At 41.0% G+C, this 24,197-nt stretch overlaps 1 protein-coding gene across 2 annotated transcripts in view; it reads left to right on the forward strand.

The window, feature by feature from the left end:
- PRELP (proline and arginine rich end leucine rich repeat protein) overlaps window positions 1-13,018 on the forward strand; it is a 32,529-nt gene extending 19,511 nt beyond the window's left edge. For both annotated transcript variants that reach the window (XM_007481185.2, XM_056815755.1), the window contains one exon: window positions 6,486-13,018. In XM_007481185.2, coding sequence (XP_007481247.1) covers window positions 6,486-6,661 — 176 coding nt within the window. In that variant the 3' untranslated portion in view covers window positions 6,662-13,018. The remainder of the gene's footprint in view (window positions 1-6,485) is intronic.
- Window positions 13,019-24,197: the final 11,179 nt, after the last annotated feature.

Consider the following 24,197-nt stretch of genomic DNA (forward strand, 5'->3'; position numbering starts at 1 on the left):
TGGATTACAATTGCTTTGCTTGGCCGTAGAGGGCAGAACAAGGAACAATATGGCTAGAAAGTGCAAAGGAGCAAAGTTAGGCTGGATGCCATGAAAAACTCATTGACTATTAGAGCTGTCCAAAAGTAGAGGTAGCTTCTTTACTTGTAGTTATAGTCCCCAGAAAGTAGTGGATTGCTTCTCTCAGCATTCTAGAGGTAGTCCTGAGGGATCATGGCTTCTAACACTGAAGCTCTTGAGCCCCCACCAGTGTGGTCCCCATAGTCAATTTGCTAATTGAATTCCGTTAACTTTTGGAGAGGGTATATTAAGAAGAATTGGTACAAAAAAACATTCTTTTATAAGTTATTTGTCTCTCCTTGCACTCACAAAGTACTTGGAAGCTTTTTAAAAAATCCATAACGAGAATTTTTATGGTTTCAAAGAGGCACAGTTCCTGAAACTGTCATTTAAAAAATCTGTCTTCAGGTGTTTCCTTTACATCAACAAACACAACTCTGGTAGCCATTGCTACCGCCTTGAGTCCTCTCTGGGTCTTCCAAATTTACCAGGTCACCTACACTCCCAGCTCAGAATACTCATTCACTTAAGATCAGGAAATAATAACCACAAAACAAACAGAGACAATATGTGTTCAAAGCTGCATCAGAATTTTAGGGCAGTTCTCCTCCCTTCCCCTAGCAAAATAGTTTTCCTTGTGCCAAGTCACCAAGAAAAAAGGAGACTGGGAGAGCAGCGGTTTTTAACTTGTATGTGCACATTCAGTTCTGCCTGCTCTCCTCCTGAGTTATCTGTTCTCCTGGCTCCACAGCCAAGTGGCAGACTTTTCATCATAACATAATACCAGCCTTTCAGTCACTCATGACTGCAAGTAGGCTTACCAGTTTCTACATGATTGTTTAAACTGAAATCTGGCAGAGGATATCTGCTGAGGATTCAAGGGCTAGATGGAACTAAGCAAGGCATCTCTGGTCCTCATATGGCTAGATGGTTAATCTACCTGTGCAAGGTAGAGAAATTAATGGGGGCACCTATTAGGGGAATCAGGAAAGGTTTCACTCAAGACTTTGACTTTGAAGAGAGAGAGAGAGGAGGAGCAGAGGTGAGTAGAGGGCATATCCTGGGGTGCAGTCTAGAAAAAGCTGCTGAGATAGGGCACGGAATGCTGTGTATGGGGAATGGCATCTCCACTCCTTCGGCTGGAACTAGATTGGAGAAGGGAAGAACCATTTATAGATACCTATTCTTTGCCAGGCACTACTTTTTTTTGTGATTGATGTTGTTTTTTTAATAAATATTTTATTTGGTCACAGCCCCCGCCCTAATTCAGATTCTAATCACCTCTTGCTTGGACTTATTACAATATCTGGGTTTTTTTAAACCCTTGCCTTCTGTGTTAGAATTGATACTGTGCATTGGTTTCAAGACAGAAGAGTGATAAGGGTTAGGCAATGGGGGTTAAGTTACTTGCCCAGGGTCATACAGCTAGGAAATGTCTGAGGCCAGATTTGAGCCTGAGTCCTCTTGTCTTCAGGCCTGGCTTTTTATCCACTGAGCCACCCAGCTGCCCCTGCACTACCTCTTCATTGGTCTCCCTCCATTCAGTATCTTACCTTTCTAATTCATCTTCCATAGAGCTTAATTTTATTTATTAAAATTTTTATTAGTTATTTATTAATACTATTAATATTAGTGTTTATTAATACTCCTAAAGTACAGTCTGACCATGTCACTCCCATGATCAGGAAGCGTAAAAGGCCACTCTATTATCTCTAGGATAAGATATAAACTTCTCTGTACAAGGAATTTATATTTAAAGTCAGTATGACTCCAACCTCTGTTTCCTGACTGATCTCACTTACTTCCCCTCAGGCATTCTACCTTCATACACACATTTCAGCTCCCACTTCTGTGTCTTTGTATAGCTGTGCCTCTTTACCTCTGCCTCATAGAATCCCTCACTTTCTTCAAAGCACAGCTTATCTGATGCCCTCTACAAGATGCCTTTCCTTATCTTCCATAGTTATTCCTGCCCTTCCCCTTCAAATGCATTGATTTATTCCATTTGCACTTTGCGTGATACTTTTTGCATTATATGGTGTGTTCTTGTTGGACTATGTGTTTCTTTTCCCAGTCAAATGCAACAACTTGAGATCAAGGACTAGTTTGTTTATGCCTTTGTGTCCCAGCAATGAGCATGGTGGGAGCTCCATTAATGCTTGTAGAACAGAATTGAAGGCAACAACTGTTGTCCAGGAGCCCTGCTGAGAGTATCGAGACCCTCTCCTATTCTGAGATTGCCTTGAGGCAGCATGTGAAAACCAGGACAGAAGGAGTCTCTGTGTTGCTGTTCAAGCTGGCCCATTATACTGTAATTACAGAGCCAAGAGGATTGGAGCCAGGAGAGCAGATGAAACTCCTGCTTAGCCAAGCAGGGAGGCCCTTGGGGTCTGGTCCCTTCCAGGTAGCTTCCCTTATGTGTTTATACTTGTGTCCTCCTGTGTTGTTTAAGTCCCTTGAGGAAGTCCATACACTAGGTCCTACTCTAAGCTGTTTGAGGTCTAAGAATCAGAGAACGTCAAAGGGATGTCTGACGATAACTGTCATAAAGTCAGCCCTAGTGATGTCCATGATAATATCCACTGAGTCCTCTGGTAACCAAATGATGCTGTGAATAGAGCACTGGATCTAGAGTCAAGAAGACTTGAATTCGGGTCTAGTCTCAGACATTTCTTAATTGCGTGACCCTGGGCAAGTCCCTTAACCTGTGACTGCCTTAATTTAATCATCTGTAAAATGGAGATAATAAAGCTCCTACCTCACTGGGCTAGTGGGAGGATCAAAAGAGATATATTTATAAAGTACCTGGCGCAGTGCCTAGCAAATAGTAGGTGCTTAATGAATGTGTATTCCCAACCCCCTTCTCTTTTCTTTCTAATGTGCCTAGATCAGAAGGTATAAGACCCTGGCAATAACACCCCATGAAATCTGCTTCGCCTCCTCTTAAGGTCTTAGTGAGTACTAACCAGTGCGAGGGCGGAGGGAACTCCTAGGTTACACTCACTAAACCCTCTCATGCTTTCCCCAGCAATGATGCCATTGCACCCAAGCCTGTGATTGTATCTCCTCCTACATTCTTGGGAAAATGGAGTACCGATTTTAACTTAGGGAGGGGAGGCTCTGCCATCTGATCTGACAGATGAATCCATGATCTTCCATTAGAACACAGACCAGTGATATTTATTATTAGAAAATTGGAAGAAGTTGTAATGATAGAGCAGCTCCCTTGATGCACGAGGACTACCATGAACAGAGAATTCCTTTCTGTTATACTCAGTCATTCAGATATGTCTGACTCATCATGACCCCATAGATCCACTTTCTATGAGGTTTTCTTGGCAAAGATACTGGAGTGGTTTACCATTTTCCTCTTCAGCTCATTTGACAGATGAGGAAACTGAGGCAAACCCATTTAAGTGACTTGCCCTGGGTCACATGGCTAGTAAATGTCTGAGGCTGAATCCAAGCTCATTTCCTCTTGACTTCATGCCCAGTGCTCTATCCATTGAGCAACCCAACTATCTCTAGTTTCCTTCAGATCAGGACTCAGATACCAGCCCTTACAGGCCTTTTCTCACCTCTATGATTATGACTATCCTCTCCTCATCCAAATGTATTCTATTTACTCTGTGTACATTCTGTATGTACTGTGCTTTAAGGCCATTGATGCTTGTTCAAATTTGGAATGCCTCCTAAGAAGCAGGGTGCCAGAGACGCCTAAGTAGCATAGTATATAGTGTCAGGCAGACCTGGGTTCAAATCTGACCTCAGACACTTCTTAGCTATGTGACCCTAGCCAGTAACTTAACCCCCATTTCCCTTTCTTGCTCTTCTGTCTTAGAACTGATACTAAGTCCAAAAGTAAGCTTTTTTCTTTTTTAAAGAAGAAGCAGAGGGGGCAGGTGGGTGGCTCAGTGGATTGAGAGTCAGACCCAGAGACGGGAGGTCTTGGGTTCAAATCGAACCTCAGACATTTCCTAGGTGTGTGACCCTGGGCAAGTCACTCAATCCCTATTGCCTAGCCCTTACCCTCTTCTGCCTTGGAACCAAAGCACAGAATTGATTCTAAGATTATTATTATGTTATCAAAAAAAGAAGAAGAGTCCTGCAGATTCAATATAAAGCATAGGTTGGGATTCAGGGCTGTTACTCATGTCAATGAATGATTCCTATTAACAAAGAAACAACTAGATCTGAGAGGAGGCCATGCTGATAGGAATCTTTAAAAGGAATTAAATTGGCATCTCTGAAACTGGCAAGGCACCCCAATCCAAATAACTCCATGGGTCTGATGCACAGACAGGATGTTCATGCAGTTAAATCAATGGAAGAAGTAGCAAGCTCTGAAACAAAAAGAGTAGGAGGAAGGAGCTGTAGATGAATGAGCAAGAAAATCCTGAGTCCATGTAGCTAAGGGTCAGCCATCAGTTTCAAGCTTCTCAGAACTAGTGACACCAAGTCCACCACAGGCTATCTTTCAGGTGTAATGTCCCTGATCACTTAACCTTTGGGCTGTTGTCAGATCCAGGGTTAGAGTCAGTAGAAGGGAATCCTGGGGAAAGTATGAACCATTTGGGTTTAGTCATATGAATGGCTCAGAGATTTCTTTACCTCTGATTGTGGCTCTACTGGGCCCACTAAGACCCATAGTTTTAGTGTGGCACCCTTGTCATAGGGCAGCTAGGTGGCAGAGAGTGGATAGAGTGCTGGACCTAGAGCAGGAAGACTCATCTTCCTGAGTAAAATTTGGCTTCAGACACTTGGGAGCTGTGTGACCTTAGGCAAGTTACTTAACTTTGCTTGCCTCCATTTCCTTATCTGACAAATGAACTAGAGAGGAAAGGCAAACCACTCTATTTTTTTTGCCAAAAAAAAAAACACCCCAACCCAAATGGGATCACAAAGAGTCAGACAAAGAGTCAGAAAAATGACTAAACAACAACAAAGTCTAGATGAAGTCAGCTGAAATAAAGAAAATATGTCATTAGGAGAAAGGTGCCTAATTCAGAACATCTAGCCCTAATGCTCTCAGGTCAATAGTAGGGATGATAAAAGTAGACAATATCTCTAGAATCAAGACTATTTCTGATCAGATTTAGCCCAGGAGCAGATATGTTGAACAGAGGGGAACTAGTGAGACAGGTAGACAGTCAATGGTCTACAAGAGAAAAGAGCTAGCCACCATAGACTATCTTTGGGGTACTATGCTATTAGAAACATGTACAGGGTGTAAGGATAATTTTAGTGTTGTGACTTGAAAAATCTAAATTAATTTGGTCGCCAGGGAAAATTCCCAAATAATAAAGTACCCAAGTCAGTTGGAAATTATGGTGATTTAATTAATATAGAGAGAAGGAATTAAGGAAAAGAGAGAGAGAGAGAGAGAGAGAGAGAGAGAGAGAGAGAGAGAGAGAGAGAGAGAGAGAGAGAGAGAGAGAGAGTTAATTTAAACTGCTCTGGTTCTGGCTGAGCCAGGCAGTTGTTAAAGGCCTTGGCCAAAGTGGCCTCCCTGAGCCCAAGGGAAAGGGAGTCAGTCTTATCACTCACCACTGTCTCAAGGAAGCTGTCTGAGGGAGATCCTCCAGGCTGAGTTTCAGTCCTGAACTGAACTCACTCAATTCCGAACTGAATTGACTCAACTGACCTTTCTAGCCTCCTTGTAAAGAAATTTTCTCTTATGTCACCTCCCCTAAATTTTCACGTCTACCAATCACAGTAGAAGCTTTTCTCCAGGACTGCCCATTCTTTAGTTCTCACCTTCTTTGATTAGATTTTCTCCAGGACTATCCACTCTAGTTCTCACCTTCTCTGGTTAGATTATATCTTCTGAGCTACTTCACACTTTTTTGTTAAGCTTACCTTTTGTGAGTTACTTGACCTTTTTGTGATTAATTTAACCTTTATAGATACTTAACACCTTTTTGTATTAGATCTAAAAAGACTTAGCTTAAAGTTCTAACTTCACTATAAGGTATGAGTTAAGTACTTTCATTGTTCAATCAGGAGTTTACAACTTTATCTTCCCCTAAAGTACTGTCTAAGTAGGGTGGAGTAGTTTTTAAAATTCACAAGGGGGAGCTAAGGTGCAGAACCTTGAAGCATATGGAGAAGTAGCTCTTCATAGCCTATTCCCTTTTGCCACTTTGTGTCGGAGATAATATTATAATATGGAGTCATCGTTTCCTAACTTTAGCCCTCAGTCAACTTGCCATATATTCATGGCACTTCACCAGGGACATGGATAATAGGGACCACAAACACAAACACACAAAGAAAGCTACCCATCCTCATCTTCAAGTCACTCAGTTATCCTTATTGCATCAGTTTTTCTACTGTAATTATTTTCTCCATTTCAGTCCCAATCCATGCCTACTATCTTCCTCCCTCAACTTATCCTCTTGTCCTCTCTCTTTTTCTCTCCATAGAAATCAATGGAACCCAGATCTGCCCCAACAACCTGGTTGCATTCCATGACTTCTCCTCTGACTTGGAAAATGTGCCACACCTCCGCTACCTTCGATTAGATGGGAACCAGCTGAAGCCTCCTATCCCACTGGACCTGATGATGTGCTTCCGGCTCCTGCAGTCTGTGATCATCTAACTCCCACCTTGATGCCAAATGGACTTCTCTGAAGAGACTTGAATACATCTCAGTCAGGGGCAGCTATGCTGCCACTTCCTGACTTGTTCCATTGCCTTTTCTACCTTCTCTGAGCTTATCCTTTTCCACTCATGTAGGGTACCCTTTGGAACAAAGGAGGACAGCTCCACATCCCTTGTATCTCACTTCCCTTGTGTGGGAATATGAAGTCAAAGAACTTACTGTTGTTCTATGAGGTTCAAAGAACTGTCCCACACACATAAACCCCAACCCCAAATTTCTTGCTAGATGTAGCCTCCTTTTTTCTAGGAGCTTCTTCCCCAACCTGGAAATATCAAATTATATATGCTTTACTAACCTCCTTCTGCCTCTCCTCTGGTCTCACTCCCTTCCTGACCTCATCATCCCAATAATGAACTGACTCATGAAAATGGCATCCAAATTATTAACCTTGACCTAGGAGAGAAGATGTGTCTTCCCAAGCAAGTGTAGATAACATCTTTTATAAATGTCCATCAATCAGCTCTGGCCCAGAAGAGAGAAGAAATTGTTATCATATCATCTCTTCTATTGCTTCCTTCTTTCAGGATTATGTAGGGTTTCTGCAGCCCCACCTATTTCCTTTTCCCCTCCCAATTGGCATCAAGCCCAAAATGAGAAGGCATTTGCCACATTGCCAGAGCCTCTTTTTTAATGGAAAAAAAACATGAAAAAAATGGCTAAGAACTTCTCCTAGAAAGAAGAAATAGCAAGAGCCAGGCTCAGGCAATTTTATATCTTTCTGGTTAATTTTTGCAAAGAGCACACAGTGTCTGTCACGATGTCAGTTGAGGATCTGTTTGCACTTTCTGAGAACTGTAGACTAGAAGCTCCTTCCTCCTCCCATATGCATATACTTTCACACTTTAAAGGGTGTTGAGAAAGCATAAAAGCAGAGAAAGAGCAGTAGAGGAAAAGGGAGGTGGGAGGAGAGAATTAAAAAGTATTTAGATGGAATGGGGTGGTGGGGTTGGGTAAAGCAGAGTACAGGAATAGAAGTGGGATTTATATAAGAGCAGAGTTCCAAATCCCTTTTGACCACCCATGGAGGGATGTCTAATGCCTTTAAAGCATTTTTCAGTTCTCACAATATTGGGCTTGGTCATTCACCTCTGCCAGTTTTATCATCTGGTATCTGTCTATGTGGTTCTGTATTAGCCAAATTAGCAACTGGAGACTGCTACCACCAACCCAATATTTCTACTGCTCAGAATATAGCAGAGAAACTAGGGAGAAGGGGAGGGACAACTGGATACCTCCCAGAAGCCTCTTCCATCAAGTGGAAATGCACCTCCCTGTCTAAGCTGAGACACATTACTGACACCTAGTGGCCAGTGGAGATCAGCTCTGTGAGTTTCATTCTTCCTTGACTTGGTGCACTTGGTCTCTTTCTTGTTCTTTGTCATGGTCAGTATAAACTCTGGTCATGTGTTGGTTTTTTTGAAAGGTCCTAGCCAGGGACAATTTCTGACTTCAAAGTGACAGAGGGGCATATGTATCATAGCCTCCCATCGTGCCCACCTCTTGGAAAGACATGGGAATCTTTGAGCATTTGCTTTTCCTGTTTATGATTGTCATAAAAGACATCATAGAGAAATGGTGCCTAAAATTAGCCAGGTTATGACAACAACTTCCAGGTCAGGGGTACCTGAGCAGCATGGATTCTCTTTTTCCAGCATTGATCCTATAACTCAAACTGTGAATCTGAGACCTCCAGTTTGGGATCTACTTTTTCCATCTGTTTCAGGATCTATTTTGAGAACTTATTATAAAAATCCAATTGGGATCAGGAGGAAACTAATTAAAAATCTCCTCCTCCTCCTCTAATGACTGATTTTTTAATGGGATAGGTCCTAAGCTTCCATCCCCCTTCTTAGTAATTTATTCCCTCTTCCCTTGCCTAATAGCCATCTTCTACTCTGAGGGCCTCCCCCCTTTCTTTCCCTCCCATTCCTTTCTTCTTGCCTGGCATTCAGGTAAAGTCCTTGGCTGGTCTTCAAGGTATACCTGGGATGTTGACAAGAGTACCTCAGTCTTCCTTCCTTTGGAGAAGGTCCTTCTCTCCTGGTTGTTACTATCTCTCCTAAGTTTCCTGTTAGATGATCATGCTCTACTTTTTTTTTATTACAAAGCTATTACCCATTTTGTCACATTGCTTCAAATAAGCATAGTTCATTCTGCATGTGGATCTCTTATTTTCCCTATTCTTCCACTCCCACCATCTCCTGAGCTCCTTCTTTCAAATGATGTCCCATGCACACTTGGAAAATTCTCTTCTACTCTTTTATAGGTAGAATATTTTTAATCTTCCAGGACCAAACACTACCAGTTATTAATTCCTCCCATATCTATGTCATTGCTCACCCAGAGTCATTTTTTATCCCTCCTTTCTCCTCCATTTGATAAAGGGAAGATTACATTTTAAATCTCCTCAGTGACTTCCTATCCACTGAAAGATCCCATCTGTAAAGCTTGTGGCAGAATTATCATTTCAAATTGCTTAGGCAAAATATTTTATCTCTTCAAGATTTGTTTTAATAAAACCCATGAGTTGAAGAAAATCAGAAAGGTCCTCCAGTCCAACCACTATGTCAAGATCCCCATAACCTCTGCTGTAGGAGCACCTCAAGAAGATGTTGTCAAGAAACTATCTGTCTCTGACCTTATAAAAGAGCCATTATCCCTCAACTTTGTCTTTTAAAGAGCTTGAAGAACAAACTGATGCACGATTTCATGAAGGAATGGATCACAGACATAAAGGGGAAACAATTTAGGAAACACCAGACCTATCTTCCATCTTCAAGTTATACTATTCTTCCACAGAGATCTCACTTGATGCTCTTCGACTCTTTCTTTTCAAAATAAATTTTCTAGTCATAGTAGTAAGACTATTCATTTAGGAATACAAGTCCTGCAGGCAGCCTCAAAGTTGAAAAGAGCCTAATTAGAGCTACTCACTTAATTGGCATGCATTTCAACCACTCCACCTTCTTGATTATGGTGGTTTATTTTACTGAAAGATAAATACCTTCTTTAAGAACCCAGGTCCGTCTATCCTTTGCTTAAATACATCTGGTGACAGAGAACTAAGTACCCACTTTTTAGATAGCCCTAATTGCTTGGAAATTCACCTTCTATTGAACTGTTCTGCTCTTCATAATATCAGTGGAATCCTAATCTTGCTCTCTAGGACCAAAAAGAATAAGTCCAATCCCTCTTCCCCATGACAATCCTTATAATATTTGAAAATGGTTATTCCCCCCTCCCAAATCATCTTCAGTCCAAACATCACTAATTTCTTCAAGCTTTCTTCATACAATATCATTTTTAATCTTTCTCCCATCCTGGGTACACCTCTCTGCACACACTATAGTTTGCTAGTGTACCTCTTTAAATTTATCACCCAGAACTGAACCTATTGTTTCAAATGTGATCTGACAAAAAAAGATTAGAGCAGGAGTTTCACTATCCCTCTTCTGGGCCCCATCTCCTCTTGAGGCAATCTAATGCCCTATTTGCTTTTTGGTTTCTGAATCATTTCATTGACTCTCAATGAGTTTGCCATTCACTAAATCTCCAAATCTTCATGCAAGCTGCTCTTCACATGCCTGCCACATTTTGTATGAAAATGTAAGACTTTACATTTTTCTCAATTAAATTTCAAGTTAGAGTTGATCTGTTATCACAGTGTCTTGAGGTCTCTTTGTCTCTGATTTTTTAATGCAATGCATTTGCTTTCCCTCTCAGCTTCATAAGAACCTCAGCAAATTTGGTAAGCATGCCATCTATGCCTTTCTTCTTATAAAACTATTGAACCCAACAGCACCAAGGGCAGATCCTTCTAGCAAGCTACTTAAAAGATTTCTTCCTGTGTTGACATCAATTCATTAATCAACACTCATTAGGTCTGGTCTTTCAGTCAGTTATGAATTCACCTAAATGCTCTTTAGTGAGCCCAGATATTTCTCAATATTGTCCACACGAATATCATCAGACCCTGAAATCCAGATATGTTGTAACTAGTATATTTTCCTGATCTCTCAGTCTATTTAGTAACACTTTCCAAAAAGAGAATGATGTGATTTGTCCTTAGTGAATCCAAACTTGGTTCAACTGACAGAACAATCCATTTAATAACCTGTTCTAGAATTCTGTCACTGCACTCATTGGCCTATAGTTTTCAAAGTCCACTTTTTGGAAAACTGAGACATTTGAGCATCTCCCATTATAGCACTTCTCCTATCCTCCTTGATTCAAAGACTATTATTGACAGTCACACACACACACACACACACACACACACACACACACACACGAAATATAGAGATCCTCTGGGATATAACTATGCAAAGCAAATCTATTTTCTTATTTGTAAAATTATGAGATTGCAATACATTGCCAATATCTACCCATTCTAGAATCTTCTTTGACTTTGGGTTTTAAATATTCCTTTGGCTAGATCTGTAATATAGGATGATGGGGTTTGAAAATTCTACAACATATATAATGTTAGAACTGCAAGGAACCTTAGAGGTCATCTTGTCTATCTCCATTTTTTTTTACAGATGAGGAAACTAAGAGATGAAATGTCCTACCAACATAGCTAGTGATAGAACTAGGACTGGAAACCAGTTATCCTGACTCCCAGTCTAGTGCTCATTATTATACCACACTTCCATTTTTCCATCCCCTCCTGCCACTGTTAGGCATTTCTTGGTAGCTTTGGTATAGGCAACCCACATTTTCTCATGATGGGAGGATAAACTTCTATAATAGTAAATCTTCTGAGCTACATCCATGCCCGTTCCTAGTGTCTACACAGGGCACCCCCAATTCCTTTCACTTCTTTTGTCCTTTCTGGCTTGGTACTTTAGGAATTTACCCAAAGTGGGACCAAGGAACCATACTTCATAATTCATCCAGCTATTGTGCTTTCCTGACATATCTTCAACCTTGCTGACAGTAGGTACTTAATAAATGCTATGGATTGAATTTAGAGTGAATTGAGTGTATCCTAGCATCTGGTTTTCTTGCTTCTTATCACAGAATCAGGAGGCAAACCTGATGTCCAACTACATTACTGGGAGAGGATGTAGAAAACAATATGGGAATGGGAACTATAGGCTTTCAGCATACAGTCCTCTCTGTGTAACTTGTGAAAAATGTTTCCCAGTGATAAAAATGCCTTATTCTCTTTCACCATCATTCCATGGTGTATCCTGGGTGACATTCATCCTAACCCCCAACACTGTTGTCCAATAGGGCCCTACCCTGAACACTAGTATGGGAATGGAAAGAGCCTGGTAGAGGAGAGAATAGGCTATGAAGGAGAGGGGTGTCACTGTTCTGTGAAGCCCTAAATGTGATGAAGAACATAGGCCACAGAGGATGGGGACACATCAATACTGAGTTGTCTATATAGAACATGTCTATGACAGAGAGAAAACAAGTGAAAGTTAATGTTGTGAATAATCTCTCTTTAATCAATATATTTATCATAAAGACCAGCCACTGTATTCATGTCACTGAACTGAACCCTAATAGGATAATTAAAGAGAATTCACAGAATTTGGTCCCTGCCTTGGAGAAATTTCCAAAGTATCTCCTTTCTCTCTCTTCTTTTTATCTCCATCCCCTGTCCCATATGTCAAATCCAGGTGCCATTTCACAGAAGATTTCTTATCCTGGCTTCCCTTTGTAGATTCAAATCTATTCTTCTGCCTCCAATGAGTTCATCCTAGACTCCTGCTTAAAGTCAATTTAATACTGAGCTTATCAGCAGCCCGATGCTATGGTTAGGTCAAGATCCTTCCTTTTTATATTCCTTGAAACCTCTTGCCCTCAAGTAAAGCACAATTCCCATGGTCCCTGGGGGGGGGAGGGAAGGAGGGATCTCTGCATGCCTCATGCAAATCAGAGCTGATTGATTTGGGCATAAACATAAGCCTCATGGCACTGTGTTTCTCCTTCTCCTCCTCCTTCTCCTCCTCCTTCTCCTCCTCCTCCTCCTCCTTTTCCTCTTCCTTCTCCTTCTCTTCCTCCTGAATCTATGCCCTGTCTCCCAATAGCAGTAGTAAGTTGGACAGCTTCAGAGATAAGCAGGCTCTAGAGGCAATCACATCTATTGCTTTCCCTCAGATACCCTTAACTTCCACATCCTCATTGACAAAAGCCTCTGTGAAGTAAATATACAAATATAACACATGCATGTACTTATCCATTGTACATGTATCTACTCTTGATGGTCTTGCTAACTATGTGAAGTTATTTTCCCTTCTCAGCCTCCATATGAGTGAAAATAAATCTGTATGAAAGGAATCCTGCCTGAGGTTGTTGGTATTGGTAAGTCATATCCTGCCTCTCATGTCTTCCAGGGAGACAATAGGTACAAAAATCCCAAGTTTGAAGAGTCCATAGAAATAAAGACACATGGACATGATAGATAAGAATAGACTCCTGACCCTATATCTATTAAGTCACCTTGCTGTCCCTCTATACAGTCATTTCTTCACAAATAAGGCCCTAGTTAAAGAAATCAATGAACAAAACCAGCAGGATATTACTCAATGCTATATTGTTTGGTATGGATTTGTAGTAATTAAAATAGTGGAAGACATAAACTGTGGCAGTTAAAAAAGTGTTTTGGCTTAAATTGTGACCACAGAAAATATGGTTTCAAGACAGTGTCTTGTTTTAAATCAAATATAAGGTGGTTGCCAGGGAAAAATTCCCAATTATTAAATATACCCAAGTCAGCTGGGTTTTATAGAGATTTTAATTCATACAAATGAGGAATTAAAGAAAGGGGGATGGAGAAAAAAAGGAAATAATGAGAAAAGAGCTATACCAGCCTACGTCAGCATGAGCTAGCCTAAGCTGAAAACCCTAAGAGAGGGATCAGTCAGTCTTTTATCAACTCACCACAAGATCTCTGAAACAGTTCCTGAGAGAGTCCTGAGAGAGAGAGAGAGAGAGAGAGAGAGAGAGAGAGAGAGAGAGAGAGAGAGAGAGACAGAGAGAGAGAGAGACAGAGAGAGAGAGAGAGAGAGAGAGACAGAGAGAGAGAGACAGAGAGAGAGAGAGACAGAGAGAGACAGAGAGAGAGAGACAGACAGAGACAGAGACAGAGACAGAGAGGGAGAGAGACAGAGAGAGAGACAGAGAGAGAGACAGAGACAGAGACAGACATAGAGAGAGACAGACAAGAGAGACAGACAGACAGAGAGAGAGACAGACAGAGAGAGAGACAGAGACAGAGACAGAGAGAAAGAGAGAGAGAGAGAGAGAGTCCAGAGGGACAGAGTCTCCTCAGAGGGAGCTCCAGCAAGAGAGCCCTTGCTCCCAGTTTCTCGGCTCCTTTTAAAGGGAATTTTCTCCTATGTCACCTCCCCTAAGTTCTCACATCTACCAATCACAGTAGATATTTTCCAAAGGACAGACCATTCTTAATTCACACCTAAGAAGGCTAAACTTTTGAGTAATTCAAGCCTGAGTAAGTTCTCACCTCTGCTTTTTGCAAGTTCACAAGTTGCCTGACCTTTATAGGTACTTAGCATCCTTTTGTATTAGATCTAAAAATATGCACAGCTTAAGAACTTTTGCCTTACTATAAGTATGGGTTTAAGTATTTTTCATTGTTCAGCAAGGAGTTTCTTCCCCTAAAGCAGGCTTAAGTAGGGGTGGAGTAGAGATCTCACATTCCTGATCTAAGTTCCTTCATTGTTTAAATGGGAAATGGTCTTAATCAAACCTTATGAAGTAGGGTCTAAGACTTTTTAAGGTTCACAGATTACAAGCGAGGTCCATCCAGTGACCTCTCTGAGGACCCAGGGTTATCTCTCTGCTCATATGTAATGACCCAGTTAGATACAGGAGATGAGAAACACCATGTATTCAACTCACATATGCAAGCATCACACACAGTGATCTGCCATAGTGCCGTGGTTCATTTATTATATAGGTTTTTTGGTACATGCTTCTTTGACACATAATCAGTCTTCTACAGATGTGACATTCTACATTCTGATTGGATATTATCAAATTACCTAAACAACACTCTTGTGATGTTACTACAATAAAGAATTTGGTGATCATTTACTACATTTCTACAACACTCTGTAATAGATAGGAATAATGTGAATAAAGCCATTTGTAGATTAGTACCTCTTGACCTGCTGAGAGAATCATTGTGCTTTTGATCAACTTTTACTATTAATCACAATTGCTTGGGAGATGAATAACAAAACATCTCCATATTTAGGTGTGAGGACTTAAAGCAGACCAGTTTGGGGGTTTTCCTCAATTTACAAGTTCTGTTTTTCTTGTGTTAATTTGAAGTGCCTAGCAACATTGCCTGGTTTCTGTTCATCAACAAATTCATTGGAGTGTGATAACTGTAGGAAAAATTTATTATGGTGCTCAAGCATTTGGCCAGTGTTTATTGTCAGGCTTTGAAGTGTATCTTGTGCTTGAGAAAGGAGGGGTTATGTGAAATAATCTTTGGGCTTTAATTCTGTCATTGCAACCTTTTGGGGGTACTAATCTAGGAGGATTAAAGTGGGGTATATATTTATTGATCCTATAAGTATGTGCTCTCATTATTTCTCCTGTATTGAGGAGAGATTAGTAATCATGGCAAGTCCATTAGTGGGGGAAGTTGGGGAGAGAAGTCACAGAGGGGGATCAGTAGGGGCCTCATTCTCTGGGGGCTGCTTTGCAGACCCAATTTCCCCAGACTGTGATCTTGTCAGCCAGTCAGGGTATGATGGCCTCTAGCAGATTACAAATGCTATCAAAGTCTAGAAAAGGAAAAATCTCTTTGGCTTGGATGTTCTGGTAGTGGAAAGGACCCTTTCAAAAAGACAGGAGACTTTGATTCTTTTAGAAACACAAAGCAGAGGAGATGAATACTTTCTGTAGAAGACTAATGGAATTCTGGGATTAGACCAAATATGTCTGTCCTATTTTCTCTCTCCCCTTCCTTTCACCCTCTCATCTCAAGCACATGTCAGTGTCTGTCTTTATATTCTTTTCTTTTAAAATAAATTTATATTGTTTACTTGTTACATTAAAATACCCAGATAACTCCCCTTTCCTCTCTCACATTGGAGAAGGCATCATATGAAAAAAAGAAATATGTATGTAGAAAAATACATCTTGCTTGGTTTCTATTTATCAGTTATTTCTCTGGAGGTGGACATACACAAATTAATTCTTCGTTATTTCTATTGTTGTATATAATGCACTTGTTTCTGCTCATTTCACTCTTCATAATTTCTTGTAGGTCTTTCCATTTTTTTAAACCCTTACCTTCCATCTTGGAATCAATACTGTGTATTGGTTCTAAGGCAGAAGAGTGGTAAGAGGGGCTAGGCAATGGGGGTTAAGTGACTTTCCCAGGGTCATACATTTGAACCCCAGATCTCCCATCTCTAGGTCTGCTCTCAATCCACTGAGCCACCTAGTTGCCCCCTTTCCATGTTTTTTTTTTCTAAAATGAACCAATTCATCATTTCTTATGGCACAGTAGTATTCCATCACAATCATTTGCCACAACTTGTTTAGATACTTCCCAATTTATGGTCATTCCCTCAGTTCCCAGTTCTTTGCATCACAAAGAATGCTGCTAGAAATATTTTAGAACACAGTTTCATTTCCTTTTCCCCTGATCATGTTAGGAAATAAACCTAATAATGATATTACTGGGTCAGAATTTTATCAGTTGCTCATATAGAGATTTCATATCTAAACTATATAGAAAACTTGGTCAAAGTTGAAGAACAGGAACATTCCTCACCTTTACAATAGCAGAGAATGCCTCTATACCATGCAAAGGGCAGGAAGGATCTCAAACATTCCTCCCCATCCCCATTTCAAGTCAAATTAAATCAATAAGCATTTATTAAGTGACTACCATGTGCTGTGTACTATATTATGTGAAGCCTTGATTATACAAAGAAGAGTAAAACTCATCCTGGCCCTCAAGGAGTGCATTATACTAGAATGAGAGACAGTAGGGAAAACAATTGTGCATAAACAAGATATATGGAAGATAAAATTGGAGGTGCTAACATGAAGGAGAACAAGGAAAGGCTTTCATGGAAGGAAGGATTTTAGGTGAGATCTGCAGGAGTTAGGTTCAGGGAAGCAGGAGATGGAATGAGGAGGGGGAACATGCCAAGAACAGAGGCCAGCCATTTCCAAGGGGCAGCTGTCAGAGAAGGGGCAGCTAGCCAGACTTCTTTCCACACTGCCACCTCTGCTCCATCAGCCAGGATCCTGTCCCTCCTAATGAGGGCTCTAGATCTGAACCTGCCTTCCCACTTCTTGCCCTCTGGCTCTCCTGCTCAGCAGGACCAGTGCTTCTAGGGTCAGATCAGACATTCCTCACACATGCACATGCCATTCCTATATTGTCCTTCACCACACGTCCACATAACCCTCCTCACCTCCCAGAAAATGTGTGGAAGTCAGAGAGACTGATTGATTGTGAAGGTGGATATTGGTGGTGGTGGTGGTGTGTGTGTGTGTGTGTGTGTGTGTGTGTGAGAGAGAGAGAGAGAGAGAGAGAGAGAGAGAGAGAGAGAGAGAGAGAGAGAGAGAGAGAGAGAGAGAGAAAGAGAGAGAGAGAAAGAGAGAGATTGGGAGAGAGGGAGAGAGAGAGAGAGAGAGAGAGAGAGAGAGAGACAGAGAGAGAGAGAGACAGAGAGACAGAGAGACAGAGAGACAGAGAGAGAGAGAGAGAAAGAGAGAGAGAGAGAGAGAGAGAGAGAGAGAGAGAGAGAGAGAGAGAGAGAGAGAGAGAGAGAGAGAGAGAGAGAGAGAGGAGGGGGGACAAGCATAAGATTTTGTCAAGCTATGGATAATTGCAAGGAGGGTGTGGGAGCTTGCCTATGTGAGTGACAGGGTGTTTGTGCAGCAAATTCGTGTCTTCTTTTGCGTGTGTGGGAGAGAGCCATTAGGAGGGCAGGGCAGAGGCATATGAGAAAGAGACACAGAGGGTGGGGGGGAGGAGGGAGGGAGGGAGAGAAGGAGAGTTGTTGAGAAGAGAGGAAAGTATTGGGGAGAAGACAGTTGACTGCCACCCAGTCTGCACAGGTCTTTCCTTCTGCCCAAGGAGAGTCCTTGATAGCTAGTTCCTCCCAATGAAAAGCTTCTAGAGCCATAAGGGAATCATGCTACTCTGATTACCAGGTTCAAGTTCCAGACTAACTCCCCCCCCCCAATACCAGCTGATGCCCATAAATGAATCAACAAGCCATCTGGTTAGAGGGTTCCTAGCCATAGTGAGAGGTACTAGAGTGTTATGAGAATCTCCCTAGACCAGAAAGTAGGAGCCTAAGGTGCTAGCCCAGGTCTGTCACATTTAGCTAGTTAGATGACCTTGGGCAAGTCTTTCTACCTCCCCAGACTTTGGTGTCCTCATCCAGAAAAATATAAGATTGATTTCTATGCTGCCTTCCAGCTCTGAAACTTTTTTTTGAAAATTTTATTTAATTAGTCAATTTAGAACTTTATTCCTTGCTTACAAGAATCATATTCTCCCTCCCCCACCCTTCCCATAGCTGATGTGCAATTCCACTGGGTTTTGCATGTGTCCTTGATCAGAACCTATTTCCGTGTTGCTGATGTTTGCACTAGGATGATCATTTCAGCTCTGAAATTTTATGATAAGCTCCCAGGAAGAGCCAGAAAGGAGTGTAAACTGGTACAAAAGGCTATTAAAAGTATCATCAGAACAGTTTCTATAGGCTCATGAGCCCTTGATGATCATTTCAGCTCTTCTAGATGGATGATGGGAAGCAGGTAGTACAGGGCTACTGGGGAGGAAAGGAGAGGAAAAAAGGTGCATGGATCAAATGAAATCTCTCCCCATGCAAAGAAAGGACTTTCAGGGAGGGAAGCTTCATGACCTCTTTCAGAAACTCCCAGTAGTATCTCCAAGCATTTCCAATAAGTAAATCCTTCTTAGTATCTAACATGAATTCTTCCTGCTGCCATTACAGGCTATTTCATCTCCTTCTGTACTTGGGCAAAATGAGAAAATGGATTCACTATCCACTTCGTTATTACATCATTCTCTTCTGTGTTTAATGCCAGGCTTTTTATCCTGTCCTTGGGAGAACTGTTGACTCCCAGAATTAGAGGCTCCTTCTATACAGTTCTAGGTTAGGGGAGGGCCAGGATTCCCATGGTTCTCAATAAGTTACTTACTACATCCATCTAGTACTTTACAGTTTATTAGTCTCAAGAAACATGATGGAGCAGCCTTGAAACTTCCAGGCTGGAGAAAACCCAAGAATTGAATATTTTCAAAAGAAAACCTGCAGAGAGAGTGGGAAACTTGAGACTTGGATTCCTGGGACCACTTGTCTCCAGTTTTGTGATGTGGAATCCTCCCAGTCTCAGACAAAACCTCCCCAAGTGCTTCCCTCTCCTTGGAGCCTTAGCTCCAGACTGGATGCCCCATCCAAAAGCGGAAAGAACGACCAACAAAGAGATAGATAAAGAAAGAGATTCAAAGAGGTACAGAGACACTCAAGACAGAGAGACAGAGACAGAGAGGGTAATTCTCTCCAATTAAGCAAAGGAATGGATGGGGGATCCAATGGGGGTTGGGAACCATGGGGGAGGAAGATGGCTGGAAAGGTAGAGATGATTGGATGGCTGTAATGATAAAAGTTCTGATTGGTCACACTTCTGGCTTGGCTGGCACCTTTTACCCCTCCTCTCCTGGCCTCTCCACACAGCTCCAAAACCCCACACCAGTCAACCTTTCTATCCTAATCCATCAGCTCTGTAGAAACCACAGGGCTCCCAGTCCAGGACAGAAAAGGTAGGCCAAGTTCTGCTGGGTTTGGGGCTGGGGGGTGTCTCTAGTTCATTTTGAAAAGAGAAGGAGGTTGTTTCAAAGACTGCAAAGGATTTTTCCAAGATTACTGACATTAGGGTAGAGGCTACCCGATGGACCATAAACTCTTTCTCTAGATTTTTTTTCTTAAGGTCATTTGAAAATTGGCTGGGAAAGGAGGGGATGGGAAGAGGTGAGGGAAGGAAGCCCTCTTATTGCTGTATGGAGCTGACCCAGAAAGGGCAGGAGTAAAAGGACCCAGTTTGTGTTTTCTCTTTGCTGGTTTTATTGGTGGACTAGCGTGCCTGAAGTACAGCTGGGGTGAGTGGGTCCTCAGGTTTACATAGATATATATTCAACTCATAGAAGAATATAGACACGTCATACATGTGCTATGTACACAAGTGAATTACATTTAAAATTGTATTGACATGTAAAATCAGGAAAAGATTATTCTTAAAAAAATTATTCAGAGTCCCCCCAAAGTGAATTACTCTTCTGTTCATCTACATTTTGGACCCCTGCCCAATCACATACACACATTTCACATGCACATGACCACATATGAAGCATGAAGACATCAAACATATACCAACATACACACGGAGATACATGTACATAGAATCTCATCTCTGAGTTTATTTATTGTATCGGTGTACATATTAGCACAGTGCCTGGCACATAATAAGTGCCTATGTTGTCTGACCAAATGTATGTGGCAATATATGTATGGTATTGTTCATTTATAGTCTCTGTGCATCTAAGTATGTATATTATATGTATATATATGTTTATGCTGGGCATATTTCTGTATGTCGCCTTTACTCTCTGGTAGATATTTTCAGTGCATGCCTATCTACATTTGAAATATTGAGTATTATATATTTATGGCCCCAAGATAGAATGTCAGGTTCAGGGAACAGGTAGTAGACCAGTTTGGCTGAGACACAAAGATCCTGAAGGAGAGTATTGTCTGAAAAGTTAAGTGGAAGGCAGCCTGTAGAGTCTCAATTTTCCCAGTAAAGGAGGAGGTGAGGTCTTTCCCTGAGAGCAGAGTGGGGAAGAGCAGAAAGGAGGCTTGGAGGCTTAGGGAGGAAAGAAGTGGGTTTAATCAGCATCTCTATCCAGGGAAATCATCAATCTATATATCCAATCCGCTGATGTCACCTGCATCACCAATTATCCGCAGAACAATTCAGAAGAGACCTCCCCATGGCAACCCAACTTAAAACCACCAAAACAGAATTTATTCCTCTCCCTTCTCACCTAAAATCCTCTCCTCTACCAAATGTCTTCATTTCCTATTGAGGACAACAATATTCCTCTCACATCCTCAGTTAGTTTTCCTTGACTCCTTGCTCTCATTCAACCCACGTAGCCAATGCATCATTGCCAAAGCTTGCAATTTCTACTTCTGTAGCATCTCTCAAACCTGATCCTTTCTCTCTCTTCACATAGCTATCACTTTAGTTTAGGTCTCATAGCTTCTTTTATTTTTTTAAACTCTTGCCTTATGACTTTGAATCAGTATTAAGTGTCAGTTCCAAGGCAGAAGGGCAGTAAGATCTAGGGAACTGAGGTTAAATGACTTGCCCAAGGTCACACAGTTAGGAAATGTCTGAGGCCAGATTTGAACTCAGGTATGACTCCAAACGCAATAATTTATCCACTGAGCCACCAGCTACAATTTCCTTTTGTTTTTTAACCCTTACCTTCTATCTTAGAATAGATATTTAGTATTGAGGCAGTGCTTCCTGCCCCGCTCTGTTTTCCCCATCTATCATTTCAGCTGTGGGTTCACTTTCTTTTCTTCTTAGGCTTGACCATCAAGTTGATGAACTTAACTATGCATTGCCCTACTGCCTTGAATCTCGTGTTCCCTTGTCCTTATTGCTGCACCATCTGCCTTGCCCACTTTTCATGACCTTTACTTTCTGTTCAAGTAACAACTCTAAGATAGAAGGGTAAGGGCTAGGCAATTGGGGCTAAGTGACTTGCCCAGGGTCACATAGCTAGGAAGTATCTAAGACCAGATTTGAATCCAGGTCCTGCCCACTCCAGGCCTGACTCTCTCCCCACCAAACCATCTACCTGCCTCTTCATAACCTCTTTCCTGGACTGTCACATTGTTCTCATAATTGTTTTTTCTGTCTCAAATGTCTGCCCATCCCAATCCCTCCTTCACCTAGATGCCCAAGTGGTTTTCTTCAGGTATACACCAAACCATGATACCCTTCTATGGGCTAAATCCTAGTCACCATCTATTGTTATTAGAATAAAATTTAAGTTCCTCCTTTTGGCTTTTATGGCCCTTTCAAATTTGGCCCCAACTTATGTTTCCAGTCTCATTAAATATTACTCTACTCTCTGTACTCTCTTTCCAAAATTTCCTTCTCTCTATTCCTCATACACAATACTCTATCTTCCCATGAGGCATCATCCTCCCTGCCAAGAATGTACTTGATCCTCACTTCAGCCTCAAAGAATCTCCCATTTTATTTAAGATATCACTCGAGGGGCAGCTAGGTGCCTCAGCAGATAGATAGCCAAGCCGGAGAAAGGAGGTCCATAGTTCAAATATGGCCCTAGGCACTTCTAAGATGCATGAACCTTAGCAACTCAGAGTTGTTACTTGAACAGAAAGTTAAAAAAAATAATAATGGGCAAAGCAGATGGTGGAGTCTGGCAAGGTATGAGCAGTGATAAGGACAATAGAACAGAAGATTGAAGGCTGGAGAGCAATACATAGTTAAGATGGCCATGCCCAAGAAGAAAAGAATGTGAAACTACAACAGAGATGATAGACTGGGAAAACAGGAGACAATGAAGTAAAAGTCTAATCAACAAGGATTTTTTTAAGAGCCTACAGGAATCTAAACTTTTGGGATAAGAATTCACAATTTGACAAAAACTGTTGGGGGAAATTGGAAAACTATGGTAAAATTTAGGTTTAGATCAATATCTCACACCCTATCCCAAGAGAAGTTCAAAATGGACATATGACTTAAATATAAAGATATTATTAATTAGGTGAACAGAGAATTGTATACCTGTCAGATCTATGGGGAAGGGAAAAATTTAAGACAAGCAAGAGTTAGAGAACATTTCAAGATGTAAAATGAATAATTTTAATTATATTAAGTTAAAAAGTGTTTGTACAAACAAAACCAATGCAACCAAAATTAGAAGGGAAGTAACAAACTGGGGGGGGGGGATTATAACAAATTTCACTGACAAAGGTCTAATTTCTCAAATATATAAGGAGCTAAGACAAATTTACAAGAAATCAAGCCATCCCCCAATTAACAAATGGTCAAGGGATATGAATAGGTGGTTTTCAGATGAAGAAATCCCAACTATCAATAATCATATGAAAAAGTGTTCTAAATCCCTCCTTATGAGAGAGATGCAAATCAAAACAACTCTGAGTTACTACCTCACACTTAGTAATAAGACAGTAAAGGAAAATAATAAGTACTGGAGGGGATGTGGCAAAATTGGAACACTAATGCATTACTCGTGGAGTTGTGAATTGATTGAACCATTCTGGAAGGCAATTTGGAACTATGCCCCAAAAGTATAAATTAATGCATGCCCTTTGATCCAGCAATATCACTTCTAGGTTTTTATCCCAAAGAGATAAAAAAATGTGAATGGACCTGTTTGTATAAAAATATTTATAGCCTGATTTTTGTGGTGACAAAAATGAGGGGATGTCCTTCAATTGGGGAATGGCTGAACAAATTGTGGCATGTGATGGTGATGGACTACTATCATGCTATAAGGAATAGTGAATTGCTTGATTTGTATAAGAACTGGAAGGACCTATATGAACTGATGCAAAGTGAAATGAGCAGAACCAGGAGAACATTATACAGTCACTGAAACATTGTGGGACAACCAAATGTAATAAACTTTGCTACTAATATAATGCAATGATCCAGGACAATCCTGAGGGACTTATGAGAAACAACGCTATCCACCTCTAGAGAAAGAACTGTGGGAATAGAAATGCAGAAGAGAACATATGATTTATCACTTGTTTATTTGGGTATATGATTTGGGGTTTGGGTTTTAAAAGATTATTACAAAAATGAATAATATGGAAATAGGTTTTGAGTTATAATATATGTATAACCCAGTGGAATTGCTTGTCAGCTCCAGGAGGGAGAAGGGGAGAGAAGAGGGAGACAACATGAATCATGTAACCATGGAAAAACTTTTAATAAAATAAAATAAATAGATGGGGGAGGGAGTAGAGACCGAAAAATTTTGAAAAAAAATTTTTAATTACTTAAAAATAAATAAAGCAAGAAATTTGAAACAAAAAAAGAGCCTATGGGGGCAGCTAGGTAGCACCTTGGATAAAGAGCCAGACCTAGAGAAGGAAGGTCCAGGGTTAAAATCTGACTCAGACATTTGCTAGCTGTGTGACCCTGGGTAAATCGCTTAATCTCAATTGCCTAGATCTTATTGCTCTTCTTCTTAAAATTGATACTTAATATCAATTGTAAGACAGAAGGTGAGGGTTTGAAAAAAAAAGCCTCCTTGTGCAAAGCACTCTAGCCAGTGGAAGGGAAAGAGTAGTTAGGGAAAAGACTAGGGAGAGGTAGGACTGAGTTGGATGGGACTGAAATAATAGAGAAT

Source organism: Monodelphis domestica, chromosome 2 (assembly GCF_027887165.1).
Source record: "Monodelphis domestica isolate mMonDom1 chromosome 2, mMonDom1.pri, whole genome shotgun sequence".
NCBI lineage: Eukaryota > Metazoa > Chordata > Mammalia > Didelphimorphia > Didelphidae > Monodelphis > Monodelphis domestica.